General features: G+C 49.0%; 1 protein-coding gene across 4 annotated transcripts in view; it reads left to right on the top strand.

Annotated features, from left to right (window-relative positions):
• PAX5 (paired box 5) overlaps nt 1-21,043 on the top strand; it is a 547,862-nt gene that overhangs the window by 462,015 nt on the left and 64,804 nt on the right. For all 4 annotated transcript variants that reach the window (XM_086961679.1, XM_086961678.1, XM_086961677.1 and 1 more), the window contains one exon: nt 4,956-5,057. In XM_086961679.1, the coding sequence (XP_086817805.1) occupies nt 4,956-5,057 (102 nt within the window). The remainder of the gene's footprint in view (nt 1-4,955; nt 5,058-21,043) is intronic.

Raw genomic sequence — 21,043 nt, 5'->3', positions numbered from 1 at the left:
AACTCAGCAGTTAGTAATTAAATTTGTCGTACTGTGAATGGCTTCTCCTCTCAAGACTATTTTCCTTTGATAATCAAAGTCACAATCGATCGTGAAAGTCCTTTTTTCCTAACGTATAGTACTGTACTTCCCGCAGGGTTTTTCTCTCACTTTTTAACTTTTCTAAATGTTTTAATTTTCTTTTTATTCATGTTCTTTGCTTTTTCTTGTTTTTACTGCCGAATTGCAAAGATTTTAATTAATCATGCAATAAAGATTAAAGATTATTCCAGCACTGAGGCTGAATCAGACCCACCATAATCCCAATTTGTGGCTTGCAGGTACCTCACTAGTTTCTGCACCAAGCGCATTATCCCTTGAGCTAAGTTTCCTGATTAAGCAGTCAGAAAGATAATTTTGTTTAGTTTGTCAAAGAGTGTGGCGAAACAGTATGTGTTGGACTTGGCCCACTCTGCAGGGTCATCCCTGAACTTTTTGCCTTCCTCCAATATTCTCTCTGACCTGTTTTTGTTGGTTTAATGACTTTGGGCACTTTATCACTGCTGACCAGTGCTAAAGCGCATATGCTCTCCCTGCGTTAAATGTATACCTTAATTGTTTTCCATGATTGGCATTGAATTTACTGTCAGTCCCCAATAAAGTGCACCAGGAGTGCCAGGGCTTGTAAATACCAATACTGCTAGTGGGCCTACAGCGCTGGTTGCGCAACCCACAGAAGCAGCCCTTTAAAATATGTCTAAGGTCTGCCATTGCAGAACCTGCATGCAGTCTGGTACTGTCATGCTGGCTGGGCAAGTGCACACAGTGGCCAGGCACTAAACCTTCCCTTTACTGCATGTGAGTCACCCCTATGGTAGGCCCTAGGGCAGGGTGCATTGTAAGCATAAGGTAGGACAAGCCCTGATGTGTGTGCCATGTCCTAATAGTGAATTACAGCCATTTTCGTTTTTCAATATTGTAAGGCTACCTGCTCTCCATAGGCCAGAATCGGCTGCTGGAATTATTACACTATATAATCCCAACAGACTCAGGGAGCATGGTAAAAAGTCAAGTTTAGTATGCCTGAACTCAGAATAATAAAATACTTATTTTAGTAAGGTTTATTTTAATATCCTGTGTTTGCAAATGCTACTTTTAGAAAGTTAGTATTTGCTTGCCTAACCATTTCAGCCCGCCTCTGCTCTTATGTGTATCTGCTGTCTGGGTTCTGTGAGTGACAGGGCTGGGGAATTTCAGGGGACAGTCTGGGCTTCCAGGTGGTGAATGGAGAGATTACCCCCAGGCTAGGTGGGAGGAGTGCCCCTTGACTCTGAATAGGGCTGTGCTCTGCCACCATAATACTGGCTCCACCTCCTGCAGAGCGTCTGATGTCTCTGCCCTGCAACCTGAAAGCAGAGGGGAGCTTCCTGTAAACAAAGTGCTCCAAAACTGGGTTGAACCAGGCTTAGGCGCCCTGGCCTGCAAAGACAAAGGAAACTGACTATAAATGTAGGAGCCCTACTCCTAAGAAATTAGATCCTGTTTTGCCACAACAAACCTCTGCCCAACTAGAAGGACCAAGAAGAAGCTGAAGGACTGGCCTGCAGTGGTGCCTTGCTGAGGAAGGAGAGGAAAAGATCAGAGAGGACTTTGCTTCATTTGGCTTTAAAACTATCTCCAAGGGCTTGACTGAGCTTGCCCCCTGAACAGAGTCCCAGGACCAGTGGACTCTATCTGCCTTCCCTGCCGCATGGTTTGGATCTGCCTGATCTCTTTGTGCCACTGGAGCCCCGCCTGAAGTGTGCCTCGCTCATCCCCCGTTTTGCAGCCCGTGCCTGGCCGCCCTCTTGTCTCGAGCCGCACCGCTCTTCCCTGAGCCGTGCCCCGCTCCGCTGGGCCACCCGCACCCTGCCCCCTCCTTTGCTAGAGCTGCACACTTTGGCCGCTACAGCCGCTGCGGAGCCCGGAGCCCTTCTGGAAGGCAAGACACGCCCGCATGCCTGCAGTGTACCGGCCGCCTCCCGCCCGCTCCGACCTTCTTTGAGAGATCACTCGTACCCGTCCAGCGTACCCCGGCCGGAAGGTACGCCTCGTACTTAGAGGCGTCCGCACCGCACTCGACTGAGCCGCCGGTACTGCCGGTAACAGCCGCTAGGTGTCCCGCGGTACGCCTCCACTTGGCCCCAAGCACAGACTCGTCTCCATCACCCCCGTACGCCGCAGACTGAGAGGAGTGCGCTCCGCACCCTCCCACGGACCGAGACGAACCTGCCAAGCATCTTCGTCACATACTCCACTGAGTACGCCACGTATCCCCCGAGTGCGCTCCGAGGATACGACCCGCAGGCCTGAACGGCGCCTCGCCCGGTGAGACGCCACAAACCTCTGGACCGCCGGCAACCCTCCATGGTGTCCCTAATCCCCCGCCTCGCACCTCGAGGGGGTCCCGAGCCGGACAGCCCCTGGGAGAACCGCCGGCCTCGTCCTGAGTTCGCCCTCACCCCGGGTCGCGCCTGAAACACCTCAGACCTTTTGCCCCCCAATACAGTGTACGCCAATCGGATCCAGGGTCCGCAACGTTCTGTTTTCCCTGTCTACATACACTGATAAAGGGGCCGCATCGCCGAACAAGCATTGGTAAGGATTAACTGAAAGAACTCTATTCATTTCATCAGATTGTAGCCATATTTATATATCGTTATTTTGGTCTTGTGATAAAATTACAGAAGTATCATATTTTTACATAAAGCTACGTATTTTTGATACAAATATAACGCCTGGTGTCCATTTGTGGGGGGTCAGTATTGTTTACTGTATGTGGTCATAAATGCTTAACTAACTGTAGCGCCCTGAGGATTAGCCTTGACTGCTCGCGCCACGCAACCTAAAGGGTGAGCAGGGGTTATTCTAAGGAGTGGTTCCCTTGCCCTGACTAGAGGAGAGGGTCCCTGTTTGTCACAAGTGCATACCTGTGCCAACCAGAGACCCCCAATTCTAACAGTATGGTGTAATTGGCTAAAAGAAAGGCTCTTACAAAACTAAAGAGGATTGGGACTTGGGTTTCACTAAAATTGTGGTGCCATTCTGGATAGATTGCACAGAGTTCATTATGCTTTTGCTCTTGACAGGGTAAGCATTAGTTTGGTTCAGCATTTTATAGGCTTGACTAGATGTCCGCTGATCAGGCAAAGTACTTGTTGTGTCTGTTATTTCTTTACCAGATGTGAAGATTAGAGTTTGGGTAAATTAGTGGGTCCGATTTCAATGTTTTATCTTTTAAAAGGACTAAGCAAAAGGATTGTGGGTGATTATCTGTATGTGTGTCTCACATCTACACCTATTTCAATGACTTCTGGTCAGGACTTCTGCCTCCCATCTTCCCTCTGGCACGTTGGGTTCTACCAGTACTATTTTGTTTTACCTTGTCTACAATTTCTAAACTCCTCCCTCTTCTGGCCTTCCATTATGCTTTTCAACTCAACTAACTAACGCACATGTCCACTGCTCAAATGTACTCATACTTCCCTATACTAATTCACCAATAATCCTTTTTGGGTTCCAGAGTAGCGTGCTACTTCCCAAATAGCGATTTGACGCCTCATCAGGGGTAGTAAGTGCTGTAATGCAATACCTCTTGAAAGCTTGGAAAGGAATGTACAGTTGCCCTTTCCGAGGCAGTGAATGAAACACCCATAATTAATGACGGTCTAATGGAAATGGAAATGGATTTTCCATCTGAATTATTTTTCCTGTAAAAAAGAAAGAAGATACATGTGCTAATGCACATTTTAGCACTATTTACATATACATAAGTTGCCAAATGGTGGCAAATCCTCATGCGTACATTTTGAGCATTGAAATACGCCATGATATCTGTAGCTGTCATAGATTTCCAGAAGTGCTCATGAATTCCTTTGTCATTAACCAAAAATATTTAAAATTACTCGAAAAATAGTATTGCTACAGGAGTACTTGACTTCTTAACCTATGTAGAGTGAACTATGTGACTCAAAGATTGGGCCGTCCTCGATACTCACTTGACCTGGCACTCGGATAACTGAGGAAAACAATTTAAAATATAGTATCACTTCTTTTTCTGCTTGGTCCCTTCCCTGTACATATAAATATTATTGCCCCCCCCCTCTCTTGTGATAAAACAGCGCCTTGGGAGTTAAAAAGTCACCAAGTTTCTTTTTCCCTCTCAATGGTTCTTCTTTAATGTGTTTTTACTGCAGTGTTATCCCAGCCTTCTCTTAGACAGCTAAAGTCCCCGTAAGTGACATTCTGGTATGATGGTTTTATCCTCAGGGGTACAAAAGAAGCAACAGAGATCACCGGTTTGCAGTGGAACACCACACAAGAACAACAAGATGATCCCACAGAAATCTGAGTTTAGGAAGAATATTCTTGTATTTAAATTTAAATAGTGGATAAATTTAGTTTTCCTTCAAGCGCGAGTCGTGTGGGTAGATGAGGGGTAAAAATTAAAGAGCCTGGTGCAGACAGTGGCAGGGTTGTTGGCAAACTTGTAGATTGGGCATGGTTGGTGATGTTGGAGCTCAGGCTTAGATGTGACTTATGGGATGTGCCTGGCAGTCCTTATCTGTCAACAGACCCTACGAGTCTATGTATGTTCTATTCATTACGGTGACAAGTGTAACAGGGTAATTACATGGGAGGCTCTCGGACAACAGCAACAAGGGAAATCAGCTTGGCTCAGCACGGATCTTTTATTTGTATACCTCCCTCGTGTTATCAGGGGTTTTCAGTGTTTGGTCGGTTTATAAAGGAAAATAAAGTGTCGTCTTTTCCTGCCAAGCCGAGTATGTAAGAGGATAAAAAAAAATGTGATTTTGCTATTCAGAGAGCGGGAATGACAAATGCGCGGACTGTGTTCTGTGCACCGGGGGGAAATGTAAAAACATGTCTAGTTGTTGTGAATGCTCACGCAGTGATTTGTTTGTTTGATTCCTCAGGTCGTGATTTGGCAAGCACAACCCTCCCAGGATACCCTCCACACGTCCCCCCTGCTGGACAGGGCAGCTACCCTGCTCCGACGCTGACAGGAATGGTGCCTGGTGAGTCTTCACGGATGCGAGGTTTTCCGCGGCCCCGCGCGCTCCTCTGCTCATGCATGCAAGAGGCAGAATTACAGATTTAAAATAAAACACACAGACGATGCAAAACCAACAACTGTCTGGCTCCCCCCTTGGAGACTAAGTGCGCTTGCTTGCTCCTTTGGAAGCGTAGAACCGTCCTGTCCAACATGGAGGTAACAGGGCCCTTTGCTGTGCATGGGTGAGCCGCGGTTCAGCTTCAGTAGCAGGTCCCCATACTTTCCTCAAAATATGGACCTGCCAGTTTCCTTTTTCTAACTTCTGATTTTTTCTTTTTTTTGGGGGGGGGGGGGGGGGGGGGGTGGAAGGTGAATGGTCACACCATGCTGCTTAAAATCAGGAACAAGGTGATCCCTCTTTATCAATTTATTTAGCTTGCATCATGCTACATATGTTGCCAGAGGTAATTTTGCAGTGCGAGATTTCTGGAAATAGTTTTTTCCTTTCAACATTGATGGCGGGGGACATAGATACAATAGAGGGAATGCTTGAACATTGTCAGAATGTGGCACATTTGGTAGTGTTGATTTTCTAAGGAGTCACGCTTCATGAAAAATGTACGGGGCGGCCTTGACTGACCCATTTTGTGAGCTAAAAGACGGTTTGAAGAAGTTAGTTAACAGTTGTTTTTTTTTAAAGATACTTGGTTGGGCCTTTTTTTCAGTGGGTGCTTTATGAAAATGCCCTGGCTTGTAAGGATTTTTTCCAGTATATTTCATTTTCTTGAAGTTGGCTAGGCTGATCAGCCTATCGGCAGCTTTAGAGCATTAGGTTACACTGCTTAGACATGTAAACAATGGGATTCTATCAATGTGAGTGGTGACTAATTTTATATGATTTTGTATATTCTCTAAACTCGTGGATACACTGCAATTTGAAAATCAGGCCTTTCTGCGAGTGGCAGAATGAGGGCACTGTGTGTTTTTAAAATACCCCTCACACACTATGAATCCCATAGTGTCATTCTCCCATCATTGGGGTCTTCCCGTCCCTCTACGGGGCGGGGCGTGCTTCGACCTACGAGTGACGCGGGAGCACTTATATTTTTGACAATTGGCTATGTGATGTGATGAGGATAGTGATATGTGTTGGGGAGTGTAGGGACCTATTTACATGAATGGTAGTGTAAAAAAAAGGGTAAAAATTCCCTGGCTAGTCGAAAAAATTAACTTTAATGGCTTCGCAGGCTGGGAACATTAAAAAGGGGGCTAGTAAGTAGAATTATGTCCCTCCCAACCGCCCCTACTCACCTACCGGCCTGGTCGTAGGGAAGATGACCAACCCCCGTCCTGGCGATCCTCCGACCCACTTACCCAACACGACCAACTTCCCACAGGGCACCTCTCTAAGACCCTCCAACTCTGTTCCTCCTGACCCCCCCAGTACACCTACCGGCCTTGCTAACACGTCCACCGCGGGACCCCAGGTCTCCTCTACTCTATCTTCCCCCTTGGTCCCCACTGCTTCCAACACAGCACACCCTACTCCCTCAGTCCTCCTACCAACCTCCCCAACGCAATTGACCTGAGACCCTTGATAACCTCCCCTCACGCTCCCCACTCGGACTCCTCGGTCCCCAACACAGCACACCCTAACCCCCTCAGCCCTCCCACCACCCTCCCTAACAAAATCGACCTGGGACACTTGGTCTCCTCCATTCATGCTCCCCACTCTGACTCTAAGACCAGTACGCCTCCAACGACTCATGCGGGTGCAGGTTTAGCTAGTCCCGCTAACACTCATTCCACCCCTTCTAAGACCCCTAAAACAGTCCATCCTAACCCTCCCACCCCCTCCACAGATATCCTCACTCTGCACTCCAGAGCCACTAAAATAATTCGAGACATCGACTTCTCCATCCTGGATCTAACAAACCTCCTTCACCTCTCCGAACTCTCCCTCATCAACCTCAAGCCTTGGCTGAATTCCTCTTCCCCTCGTAGCCCAGAGCACCCCAAACACCCACTACTGACATCCTCGAGGCACTTTCGCCTTCGTAAGCACCCTAGCTGCCTATCAGAGGATGAAACCCTTGACCTCGCCCTCTCCTACAGCTTTTCCCTCACCCCAACAAAGTTGCTAGACCTCACTGAAAAGAAAAACCAAGACATTCTCCAGGACCATAATGCAGCCTCTCTCACTCCTTGTCTATCAGACGTGAGTGCTGCACACCCCATCTGCACGGTCGATATCAACCCCTGCAGATCAGGTGCCCTCTGCAACAGAAGGGTGAACCGAAGCAATCTAGCGCATGTACACCTGTCTACCCCGACTCCCGACACCGCCTCCCTCCCCTCCCTGACTGGTCTCTTAATTAACTGCAGATCAGCAATAAAGCATGCCACCGATGTTTCTGCCATCACTCTGAACAACAAATCCGACTTAGCTATTTTAACAGAATCATGGCTCAATGATTCCTCATCCCCTTGACTTGACCTCTTAGTCCCCCCGAACTTTAACATTACTAAGCTAGACCGACCCATAACAAGAGAGGTGGCGGCATCGCCTGCATCTATCGCTCTAACCTCCTTGTCACCGAGCTTCTGGCGGATACTACCAATGCCTGCGAATATCTAGCCCTCTCAATCTGCAGTAACACCACCCATCTATGCAACCTGCACATCTTTTGCCACCCCCCAGGCGTGAACGACCCCTTCACTGACCACCTCATGGAAATTATCACAGCTAAGAGCTTCCTCAACACCAAAGACATTTTCCTTGGAGATTTCAACCTGCACTGGAACGATCTCAAGGATCCTCATGTCAACGCCATTAAAGACCTCCTGGCCGATCAAGCCCTGACCCAAGCTTGCTCACTCCCAACACATTCAAAAGGGGCCACTCTTGACTGGATCATCTCTAAGGAGGCAACAGTCAAGCTTATCTCTATAGACCCCTAAGTCTGGTCAGACCACAACGCCATCATCTTCCTTCTACCTGGCACCCACAAGATAAGAACACCACAACCGGTGCATCCTAAACGCTGGGTCAGAGACACCAAGAACCTGGACCACAAGAAACTTGAGAACCCCTGCAAATCGACCTCCCCCCACTTATCACATCGGTCAGGGACCTCAATGATCACTACTCCACAACGATGTCGAACATTCTGGATGACCTAGCCCCTCTTAAACTAAAAAGAACTCAGGTCAAAGATAGAAACCCCTGGTACACAGGTTCCCTCAATAACGAGAGGAGATCCCTCCCACAAGCTGAAAGAATCTGTAGACAGCACCCCTCGGCCGCTCACTTAAAACTTCTCCGCCAGGCCAGAAATACATACAACAAAAACATCCTCAACTCAAAAAAAGAGTTCTTCAGAGCTGAACTAGGAAATGCCCAGAACAGACCACGCAAACTCTTTCAGCTGGTCAAACATCAATAGAACAAACTGACCAAAACAGTGAAAGAAAACCCCAAGTCTCTCATCTCATCCTAGGAATTCTCCTCGTTTTTTTACAAACAAAATCAAAACCCAAGGTAACGAACTTAGTGCGGCCTCAATATCTCTACTGACCCCTGACCTTACCCCCCCCTCCCCCCTGCCTCCACAGTCCTCACCTAAGAATCTAGCACATTGGACCAACTTTTCACTCTACGCCAAAATCCTTTCCACCTTAAACCCAAACAACCATTTCAACGACCCACTCCCTTCTAACTGCCTTGCGACCGCTGCCCAATCCATTATTCCTAGCTGGACTACGATAATCAACGCCTCTCTCCGGCAGGGTTCAAGCCCGAACTCTCTGAAAGCGGGCCAAGTCCTCCCCATTCTGAAAAAGCTGTCCCTGGACCCAGCCTCCCCAGACAATTTCAGACCAATTTCCAACATTCCTCTCTTGGCCAAAGTGCTGGAGAAGTGTGTGCAACTGCAGCTAAGTCACCACATCAACAACTTCCATCTACTCGATGACTGCCAATCTGGTTTCCGACCTGGACACAGCACTGAAACCACCATGCTCCACATTGTCGATGATGCCCTACAAGCCCTTGACCAAGACAAAACCTGTCACTTAATCCTCCTAGATCTATCCTCGGCCTTCGACATGGTCAACCATGAGATGCTACTCGAACGCCTCAAACTTAGGATGGGATTAGATGGCACTGTTCTCGACTGGTTTAGTTCCTTCCTCCAAAACTGATCTCAGAGACTCCTTATCAACGGCAACCTGTCCGCTTCCTCCTTGGTCACGGTGGGAGTCCCTCAAGGATCAACGCTGTCCCCCATCCTTTTCAACCTCTATTTAGAACGCCTTGCCGAGGTCTTTCGCACCATAAATATCTCCTACCATATGTACGCAGACGACACTCAGATCTACATCTCATCTCTTGAAGAGATCCTCACCTTGAATGAGGCCCTGAAGCTGACCGTCCAATGGCTCTCCTCCAACCAACTCAAACTCAATGCAAAGCAAACTGAGTTCCTCCTAATTTCCCCACCTAAAAGCAACTCAGAGATCCAGACATGGATCAAAGCGATCACAGCCTTAAACTGCCCCCCCGACCATTGTGGACTCGGCCAAATCTCTGGGTATCCACTTCGACTATAACCTAAACATGCGAGACAACATCAACTCAATGGCCAAATCTGCCAGATTCCACTTGAGCTACCTTTGGAAATTGAAACCATTACTTGACCCTCCCGACCTAAAACTTGCAGTCCAAGCCATAGTTATTTCTAGGCTGGAATATGGCTGCTTCACCCTTTCTGGTTTACCCAAGATCTCCCTAGCATCCTTAAAAGCCTGCCTCAACGCAGCTGCCAGACTACTTACCGGCACAAGGAAATTTGATCACATCACCCCTCATCTGAAATCATTGAAATGGCTCCCACTGGAGGCTAGGATCCATCTCAAGCTGGCATGTATCATGCACAAGGCCCTACACTCAAAGTCCCCTGCGTATCTTGCACAGAAACTTGTGATATCCGGAGGAAGTAGAAACTCACGATCGGCCAGTGCCCTCCTACTCCAGCCTGTCCGCTTTTGAAAAAAAAAACGTATATTCGGGCTTTCGCTGGGACTGCACCAAGAATATGGAACTCCTTCCCACCCGCCATCAGAAGAATCCCCTCTTTGGTACGCTTCAAAAAGGAGGCCAAAGCCTTCCTCATGGGTAAATTCCTTGACTAATCCCGTTCACACAACCACCCCATAGACTTCTGCCTCCATCCGGCGACCTTGCCCCACCAAGAAACCGGAGTCCGTCCTTAACAACTGTAATATTGTCTATCCTTGTATAGTGTTTTCCTCTTATTCCCTGTACCCCCTCCCCCCTAATTTACAGTATTCTTGTGTTATCCTTTCTATTGTTTACTTTGTGACTCTGTAAAGCGCTCTGATACCCTAACGGGCCAAGTTCTCGCTCTATGAAACACTAAAATAAATAAATAAATAAATGAACAGGCATATCCATGGATAAGTGAATGCCACAGTCCCCAGGCGTACCAGTCATTCGGAACCAATGCATTACAGGCAGCGTGCCCTTGGCTTGCATGTAATGTACATTTTGCCAAAGATTGGGTTTCTCTGCAGATCAGTCTGCTTGCCCTGAGCAGACCCTGGAAGAGAGATGCACATCCTTAAATTTCCCATTTTGGTGCGGTGTAAATCCTTTGTTCAAAGCTCCCCTATCTACCTAAACACATGCATTTTGAGAAGCTCTAATGCCTGCTGGTTGATATTCTGTCAGAGTTCCATGCGGCTGTCTATTCAGGATATCAGTTTATGTATTCTCTCCTTGTAGTCAACTGTCCTGCTTCTTACTGTGTGCACAGCTCTTCTCTTTACCCCATCCTCTTGTCAGGCCTGTAAAGCGCTCCGTTGAGATTGTGGTTAAATAATTTCCTCACCTAAATAGATTCATTACCTGCTTGTTGATGCATTCTTGTTTTTATAGCTCTGTATATAAAAGGCATCACTATTACTCAACTCAGTGGTACTCGTTCTGTTGTCTTCAGAAGGATAAAAGGCTGAGTTGACTCTGTGGGGTCTGATTTGCAGTTTACGCACTGATTTCTGCTTATTTTTCCAGTCACTCATATTGTAAGCAATCACAGCCGGAAGAGACCAATGTCTTTCGGACTACCAGTTTTAACAGTCATGTGTGGCGCTGTGTGATCTTCATTTTTAATGGTATTAAAAGGTGGGATTCAATTAAGCATTATCGCCTGTACTTGCAAGCATTAATGACTCTTAATTACTTTCCCCACATTTATAGGCCCAAGTCGTGGAGGAGGACCCATAATGAAAGGAGGGTATTTATATGCCATTATTGCCCTACGGGTATGGGCAATAAGGCTATTACCAACCCCCTCATTGGGAGGAAAGTGGGGGAGCAGGTGATACCTCTTGCCTGAAGATATTTTAAAAAACTGTCCTTTTTCCGTAGTGCTCCCTCATCTTCTTCAAAAGAAGCCTGTTTACAAACTCCTGACAGGGAACTTCATTTGAATTTTGCTGAGGGTGAAGCCCAAACGGTCTAAAAAAAAGGAGAACACATTTGTTTATGGTTTCAACTTTTTGGGCAGGTTGGGATTCTTTCTCAGCAAAATCAGAGGGGTAGCCCAGTCTACCCTGTCTAAACTGGCTGCTACTGAAGAGGCTGGACTGAGTACAGGAAGTCCTGCTGGAGAACAGAGCTGTCAGTTCCAGACTTTCCGGCATGCAAGTGCTTCACAATCTCCTACTTTCTGGGTGTTTAGGGAGGGTGAGGATAAAACATGTTGTAGCCAAAAACATTGAAATGGTTTTCATGGCCCTTAGCTGGAGCTCTGCCCATAGAGTGAAAAGAAGGCAACTTTCAGGCTTGTTGTAGTGATTTGGGGCTACCACTAGATATAACTGTAAGACTGCTATTTTGCCTTGCCATATGGAAACACTGCTTCTGCACTGACAATTTGATGATTGGAGGCTTGAATGGACTTGCACCCAGAGTGGGCAGTGGGAAGGAAAATCCACTAGCTGTGCTAAACTTGAAACTGTGTCAATGTGAAGGCATATATATTCGTGTTTATGGGCCAGAAATACAACACTATACCCAAAGTAACCTGTGGGCATGCATTACTATATCCCGACTCATAAATCAGGATTTTTGGAAATTTAAAGACACAGACAAAATTTGTTGAAAATTCGAAAGTATGGAAGGTTTTTGTGAGTTGTAAGTTTCTAGTTATAGGGGTGGCAAATGGGAAGATGGGAAACACTGCAACATTCAAACTATATGGGCATTTAAAAAGTTTTGCTACTCTGGTTCAACTGAATCCATTAATATTATACTTGTTCATAAGGTTTATCCCTTATTTCCTGTATTGGGTACCATATTTTATCTTCAATAAAAGTACTAAACAAAACAAAATGCTTTGCTATTGTTGTTCACACTAAGTTTCTGCATTAAACTTTAGTGCTAACACATACTGGCGTTTGTGGGCAATTTAAATTAAAAAACACCCAAACAAGTCGATATTTACCAGGTGAAGGGGAATGCTTGAAACAGAAAGAAGAAAAGGAGAATCTTATTGTCATGCCCATACACCTCCTGCATGCTTCTAAAATGTTCCATTGGGTGGAACCATCAGGTTCTGCTGAGATGTGCCAGTGTTCGCTGTTTGATTTGAAGGAAAGGCTTGCACCCATGGTCTGGAAGTAGATTCCGCTTTGGAGTGCTTTACATGGCAAAAGATGCCACCTTTCCAGAGGGAAACAAAAAAGTGATGTGTTTCTTGCTTGAATTAATCTCAGCTACTGTTAACCAGGGGCGGCTCCTTTGTTATGGTGGAGGAGATCGCCCCCATCTGAAAGTCAGCAGAAACAACCAACAAAAATAAAATAAAATGATATTAAAACATTTTTTAAATCGTTTTATTTTTCCTCCTGCAGGCTGCGAGCCGAGGGGGGGAAGGGTGGGGAGGCGGGGGGGGGGGGGGACCATCCACACAGACACTCCAGCTGCACCAGGGAAGAGTGGGGAGGGGTGGGCACTGCTAAAGCAATATGACGGTTTGGCTGGCCAGTCATGCACACCTAACCTTTCTCCTACCAGAGTTGTGTTGTACAGCCAGGTGGAGAACCAACATAGGCTCCCAGCACTGTCTGAGCACCTACCAAGGGCATACAGACCAATCCCAACTCTGCTCTTATAGTTTTCCCAGCATAAGAGCAGCGCTGGGGTTAGCACCTGGGAGCCTGCACAGTCTGCAGCAGTTCCTGAATGTCCGGAGGCGAGGATCGAGAGCAAGGCGGTGGGCGGCGGAAAAGGTAAGTTTTATATATGTATAATTATTTTTTTTGTATTCCCCCTTCCCCTGCCCCAACACTTTGCAAAACGAGCGACCGCTACTTCTGTTACCTACTCTAGGTCGGATTCCTTTGCCTGCCAAGCAACCTCATACAGGAACCACCTTATGTAAATCAACCATGGTCCTGCTCCAGTAGATACAATCCAGTCAAAACTGCTAGGCCAGAACTTCAGAATGAGAACACTGCAACACCAGATCATTTTCTGGTTAAGTGGGCCTCGTAATAGGATGCAGCTTGAGTTCTGTGGCAAAGTGGGCAAAAGAACATGCCTTAGCATACCCGCACATAGGGCTTTACACTGAGGAAAGCAAAAAAAGTGATGGGTGGATTGCTTGAATTAACCTCAGCCACTTGTATGTACTCAGGGCCACAATCCAGTCCATCGTTATTGCGCGCCAGGCCACCTCAGACAGGAACCAGTAGGAAATGGGTGGACTGGAAAGCGACCTGAACAATTACGTGTGGCCGAGATTAATGGCACAATATGATTGTTTGCTGTTTTTGGCACAACTCAGTGTTGCTTTTTTGAATTATTAACCTAGGAAGGAGAAAATGTGTCTTCCTCCTTCCCCGAACCTGTAACTTCAGATTGTGCAAGATCTCTGGAGCAGTTGATAAGCCCATTCAATATTGAGATAAGTTCCATGCCAATCACCCCCCTCCTCTCCGCCCTAACACTGCCTAGTGCCGGCAATGCAGAGCCTGGCCACTCAAGGAAACAGCAGTGGCCATGGATGACCAGTGCAGATGTCAGTCTGGATAGGAGTGGCAAAGAGGTAAAATCCGACAAATGTCATTTGAATGGATTGGCACTCACGTATGGCTTTTGTTTACCGTTACAGCCCCCAAAAAAGTAATTGTGTCCCATTGTGTAGAAAAGGCGGGCGACAGATGGCAGGCCATCGCGCTGCAGATTATGCCCAAAAGAGGGAGGGGTAGTGTTCTGAGCAAGTGGCAAGATGAACCGTCTGAGCAAAAGCTGGTCTGTCGTATCTGCCTCACTAGTGCTAGTTTGGGAATGTAGGGTTTCGTGGTGGAGAGGGCCCTAGGCCCGCATGTGAGGAGCCGCAATGACTGACGCAGACACCAGATGAGGGTAGTGGGAATCGCCTCGAGCCCGTGCGCTCGGCCCCATTTATTTGCAGCGTCATGTCACGCCATGACGTCTGTGGTGGGTGGGTGTCAAGTAAGTTACATCACACTGAAACACTAGAACGTGTCCATGCTAGGACACTACATCCCTCCCATTTTTTAATTGCAAAAACCCACATTCAGAAATCAACCTGTGGGGAAAATAACATGTATCAGGATGCAGTCAAGTGTTCAGCTTCCGCAGTGTCTTTCGATCCGCCGCTGCTTGGAATTACAGATGATGTTCAATCTGTTGCGGGGAACATCAGTTCACAGTGGCACCGGTTTGTGGTGCTCGATGGAAACAGTCTGTTGACGACTCTGCAACCAAATTTTCCTCACAGTCCTTCTTCTGCTCACTTCCATGGCAACGGGTGCAGTTAGAGTTCTTGTGGTTCGCCGGGGAATGATGCACGATTTCCGGCTTTGGCCTTAGTTTTATTTGTAGTCTGTGTCCTACTTGGCAAAAGGCAGATCCATTGCAAGGCATCCCTCTCACTAGGATGACCCCTCTCGTCGGTGTTCCCCTGCCACGGGATATCCTTGAGGTCCTCTTCTCGGATTCGCGCTGGGCTGGATGTGTCCCCATCAGTTGTTCCTGCGCCGCCGTCAGTGGGGGTATGGAAGAGACGATGTGTCTCACCTCAGATTCCGCAGCCTCGTCCCAAGGTAGCTGTTGGTTTCTGTCTTTGCTTGCGATGTCTTCGCCCTCCCCGGACCTTCCGGATGGGCGTCGGAGGACCGTCTCTCGTCGCGGGGACTGCGTCCCGGAGGCCTCTGCCCCTGAGTCACCACGGCTGGCATGTGTCCAGTGTCCGTGTGACCCCAAAGGTGGATGTCACTAACGGTCTCGCTTGCTCCTCTCCGCAGATCCTGGGTGTGCGGAAACATCGTCTGTCAGCTGGTCTTCTTTGCCACTGGTGTTCTTCCGTCCTTCGTGTTCCTCGCACCGTTGTCCTGGCACTTGTCACCTACTTCTCTTCGGGAGTGAGTGGTCTTCGTCTTCCTGCACTCCTCTCTGTCTTTCCTTAGTTGTTTCCCTGTGAGGACGTTGCTTCGCACTGACTTCTCCTTCTACTCTTAATTGTGGCAACAGGCCACATGGATATGCTTCCTTCCTTTTCACGGTGGCAAACGTGCCACTCAGACCTCTCCTTTTCTTCCTTCCTTTTCACGGTGGCAAACGTGCCACTCAGATCCTTCCTTTTCACGGTGGCAAACGTGCCACTCAGATCTCTCCTTTTCCTCCTTCCTTTTCACGGTGGCAAACGTGCCACTCAGATCTCTCCTTTTCTTCCTTCCTTTTCACGGTGGCAAACGTGCCACTTAGATCCTTCCTTTTTGCGGTGGCAAACGTGCCACTCAGATCTCTCCTTTTCTTCGTTCCTTTTCGCGGTGGCAGACGTGCCACTCGGGTCTCTCCTTTCCTTCCTTCTGCATCGCGACATCACTTGGACCGATCTTGGTGTCTTCTCTTCTGACCTGGGTCCTCCATGCAGTGCGCGCACCCCGCATGTGTACCCCTGGTCTTGTCCCCGTCGGGGACACTTTCTCCTTCTTCCTCAGCAGCCAGAGTTGGTGTCACGAACCTTCTTGTCTTGATGCTTTCTTTTCTTGATGCTTGTTGGTGACGTTCAGGGGTCCATGTTTGTAGACCTGTTCATGGTTGAACGTCCTGGACCGATTGGTGGTCCACTTCTGCCGATGCCGGGCAGGTTGCTTTCGGTCGTCCTGTCGGACTTTGCGCTACAACAGTTCCTGGGGGACCCGTTGTGGGTCAGCACTTGATGGGCGATCATCCTGCGGATCGGCCCCTGGGAGGCGCCATGGATCTGTCGCGGGTCGGCACTTGATGGGCGATCGTTCGCGAAGATTGTTCTGCGCGATGGCGCTGCATGCATTCTTCTTTCTGCTTGCGGTGGCTGTGCGTCGCCACGTGGCGCGTTGTTTGCGCACTTACTGTTCAGGGTTCTGGGACGCCTGTTGCAGGACGTTGGGTACTTGCTGCTTTGGCTGTCGTCAGGTACTTGATGCTTTGGACCGTTGGCGGGAGTAGTTGATGCTGCGGTGAGCGCCTGTGGCCACCAGGCGTCGCTGCTCTCTCCGTCCTTTGATCGCGGCAGTCGTTTCCCCGGACGTTCTTCTGGTGCTTGGCAGTCGTTTCCTCCAGACGTCAGGGCTTGGATGCTTTGTGAGGCATTGGTGCCTTTTTCCCACGTCGCGTTGGAAGTGGCAGCCGCCGACTCCTTGCTGGTGTGGGTGGGGGTCATTTGCGCTGTTGCGCAGTTACTTGCTGCGTGAGGTTGGATGCTTGCTTGCTGCGGGAGTTTAGATGCTTTCCTTGGGGGCGCTACTCAGTCGGATGCCCCTTGATGCTGTTGATTGAGCTTGCGTGGTCCAATGCTTGTTTAGGTATTGGAGGATGTTAGTGCACTCTTGCTTTTGGCCACTGGGTGGCAGTGTTGCTGGATCTTGTACCAGCCTGTCTTGGGGCTCCTGTCTTCCCCTGATGTGCACTCTACTGCCTCAGGCTGGGGCTGGAGTTGCTGCTGCTGGGAACCTGCCTCAGACTGTCCTCTCGGTGAGTCTCTTTCCTCTTCACTTTTTTGGGGGCAGAAAGGCATAGGCGCCTCACAGTTGATTGCTTGCTGCAGAGGGGCACAAGGGGCACATGTTCATGTTCCTGCCGGGTGCACCGGCACTTTCACTTTTTGTAGGTGTTATTGGCAGCCAGTGTCCCTGGGGCACAGTCAGTTAATTTCGGCGGCGTTGGCCGCTTACAGGCACTTGTTCCTCCCATTGAGCACACAAGGTGAGGGCACCTCTAATCATCAGCGGCACTGGCCGCGTGTAGGCGCTTCCTTCTTACCCCTCCCCGCTCGCTGCAGCCTCGGCAGTCCTCGCGAGAGGGGGGGGGGGTGTTGATGCTGATTCCCTCCGGCGAGGAGCGCGTCGCTCCGGTCACTTCTCCCTGGGCAGGGGCGGGCTTGAGGCAGGCCGCGGGTAGGCTCCGCCGGCTCTGCTTACTTACGCGCCGGTAACGATCCGGCCCTGCAGGCTCCCGCTCTCCGGTTTCCCGCCGCAGCAGCCCTTCCTCACACCCGCTGCGCGGCGGAGACTTGCCATTTACCTCGCAGGCCGCGGGTAGGCTCCGCTGGTTCTGCAGTGTCTCTCCTCGCGGGGGGGGGGGGGGTGGTGTCGTCGGCAGGCCGCGGGTAGGCTCCGCTGGTTCTTGATCACGTCGCGAGGGGGGTCGGGAGGCGGTTAGCTACTCCGCTCCCTCCCCCTCGTTATTGACGGGTGTTGCGGGTCCGGCCGCACTTCTTCACGCCGCCATTCCTCTCTATGTGCCCCTGCCGCTTCCAAGCACACACGCGGCGGGGGCGGGGGACGACTCGGGCAGGCCGCGGGTAGGCTCCGCTGGCGCTGCTTATTTATCACCACAGTTTATGGCGGGCACTTTGCCCGTGGGGCTCACCTTCGGCCGGCGGGCCAGATGCTCCGTCGCGGTCGCGGCGGGTGGGCTCCGCCCGGCCCGTGTACCTCTCCGATGGGGGTTTTCAGCCTCGCGGCCGTCGCAGGTGGGCTCTGGGCGGTCCGCAGTTGCTTGGTGGCGGTCGACGCGGGTAGGCTCCGGTCGGCTTGCTGTGGGGCGCCGACGTGCCTACTGGCTTCACGGCGCGTCGCGCCTCACCACAGGGGATGCCCTCTATGCGGGCAGCTCTCATCCCCTCTTTTTATTCTCGATCAGCCGAGGGTAGTGGCACGCATGGGCAACACTACCACCCTCGTCGCCATTGTAGGGTTTCGTGGTGGAGAGGGCCCTAGGCCCGCATGTGAGGAGCCGCAATGACTGACGCAGACACCAGATGAGGGTAGTGGGAATCGCCTCGAGCCCGTGCGCTCGGCCCCATTTATTTGCAGCGTCATGTCACGCCATGACGTCTGTGGTGGGTGGGTGTCAAGTAAGTTACATCACACTGAAACACTAGAACGTGTCCATGCTAGGACACTACAGGGAATAGACAGCACAGCCAAAGAAGGCCTCGTTTTGCTTCAGCCTCTGGTGTCCAGAGAGTGACTACTGAGCAAGCCCGGTCACTGGTGCTGTGTGTTTTTTCATCAGGAGGCGAAAGCCCGGCCTAGCCTGTTTGTGAGCAAAGCAGCCATGCGGCGGCTCGTGACCAGGGAGCGTGTAAGATGCTGTAATTGAATCGGGTACGGTTATGCTTAATCATGCTTGTTCATTTACATATCGGCGGCTCCCGTTGGCTGGGCCCGGCGAATGGCCCTTGTTACCCTCTCTGCTTTATTTCAGTTTGTCCCTCGGACCCCTCCCCACCCTCGGGAAGCCATCTCTCACCGCCTCCCCTTCCCCTTGACCGTCACTCATTGCCCTCCAGGGGCCGCGCGCGCAGGGTGACAGCCGAGGATGGACCGGCGGCCGGCCAGAGAGGCGGCTGCGGATACAGCCGTTAATGGCGCGCGCTCGGAGCCCAGATGTCCTCTCCGAACACTGGTAATTTGTTTTTAATGAAAACCCACGCGGTGACCCCGAACAAATGAATTTCCTTTAAATTGAGCCTACGTGCAGTTGCCCGATTAAGGGAGCAGTCAAACTCGAAACCTGAGATTCACCAAAAAACAAAGCGGACCTTTGGCGCATTTGTTATTGGCACCGCGTAAACTGCACGACCTGCGCCAGAGGGGCGGGGCCAGCCCGACGGAGGGGTACAGTGCAGGAGGAGGGGTGCAGCTCAGAAGCACGTGTTAAGTGGGGGAAATGGGGAGGAATACAAGGAATTCTAGGACCGGACGTGTTTCAATGAAGGAATATTTCCAGTTTTGCACATGAGCCTAGCACTTTCTTGATGATTTCAGTGCATCGGTTACCAGCACGCATTTTTGGGCACAAAAACCTATTTTTGATCATGATACTTTGGCCCAGGACGAGAGACTCGTGCATGACTGGAGGAAGGAACGAGTGTTTCACCCCCCACTTATTATTTACTTAACAGCAAACTTTGTCCCCAAGGACCCAGGGTACGTTCGATTTGGAGAGGAGACAATGCCGACATACAACCCACGAGGCACATTGGATAAATGTAAAACCATCGTAAATGAATTCCAATCTCAGATGTAACATAACAACTAGTAAGGTGGCTAGGGCTCTCCTATTCCAAATATGTAAAATCACATAAAATAAATCAATAATAACCTTTTACTTTACCAAAAGAACAAAATGAAACAGTGTTGCTTCAATTCTCTGCACTTGTGCTGTTTACAAAAGCAGAGTCGGGTAAATGAAATCGTATGACCAACTCCGAGTGATATCAAAAGTATGTAAAAAAGTGTTTACAAAAAGTCCCTCTACTCCTGTCCGTTTTCCAAAATGTCAGGTAACCTGAAGTTCTGTTTGTACCTTGGTAAGTCCGCTTCTGTCCTGTTCACCGGCACCAATTGAACTCCGTTTCTTGTACTTAATTCATCTTTCTCCTTTAAAAAAAGTAATTAGCCAAAAGTTACATTAGGTGCTTAATTGGCATGAGCCATTGTTTGTACATTTTCCATGTAGCAATTCTTCCTGCTACTTCTATTATGAACTTGCACATGGATGAGTGTGTTTTTATGTTCCAAGCAGGTTCACCACATATAGCTACAATTTGCACAAAAGTAAGCTACTTTGAAGAATCGGAAACAGTAGTTACAGTAGCAGTGGGGAATGGGGATTGATTCTTTAAAACTTTTTATTAGGATAAGTAATATTTACCTTGGCCATACCATGCTGCCTAAGTAATAACAAACGCAGCAAATATACATTTAAATACCTGGCACCACGTGAGGGCCCTCCCACATTGATTAAACAATCAATTTCATACTGGATTGCAGGGCTAGTGAATCGTTGTAGACTTTTAAACATTGCAGCCAAGGGAGCTCTGAGGGAAAATACAAAAGTATATTGGGAGGCTTTGTCTTGAACAGGTGATAACTTTTGACACCAACATTTCTTTATTAGGTTTTCGGAAGGTACACACCACAATAATAATAATAATAATAATAATAATTGCTTGTTTCTTTTATAACGCACATCTGCCCTTTCTAAGACCTTTAAATACCAGGTTTTCTGTCTATAAAATAGTAGTATTCTGTCACTTAAATGCCAAGACTTTATTGTCCCTTGCTCATTGCACCATCAGGATTCAAGCAAGCCGGGCCGAAGACGGCTGAAATGCCAGAAACCAGTCCCCGGAAGCTTGTTTCCTTCCCAATATAAGAATTGGCTTGGTAGTTTGGTCTGCCCTGTTCCCATGATGCACTGGGCCAGGGTCAGACTAATTAGCATGTAGCCAGGTTCTGAGCTGGGATGGTGCAGTGAGCTAAAAAACGGTGATGGATCAAGCCCTGATCTTTGGACTGGGTAAGAGTGGTCTGCTTAATTCAGACACTCTGTTCATCACCACCCCCTTTTCTGAATCGTTTTTGTCCACCATAAGCGTGGAAGGGTATACTCAGATGTGA

This window comes from Lissotriton vulgaris, chromosome 3_1 (genome assembly GCF_964263255.1).
Source record: "Lissotriton vulgaris chromosome 3_1, aLisVul1.2, whole genome shotgun sequence".
NCBI lineage: Eukaryota > Metazoa > Chordata > Amphibia > Caudata > Salamandridae > Lissotriton > Lissotriton vulgaris.
This window is presented reverse-complemented; position numbering and strand designations above follow the sequence as displayed.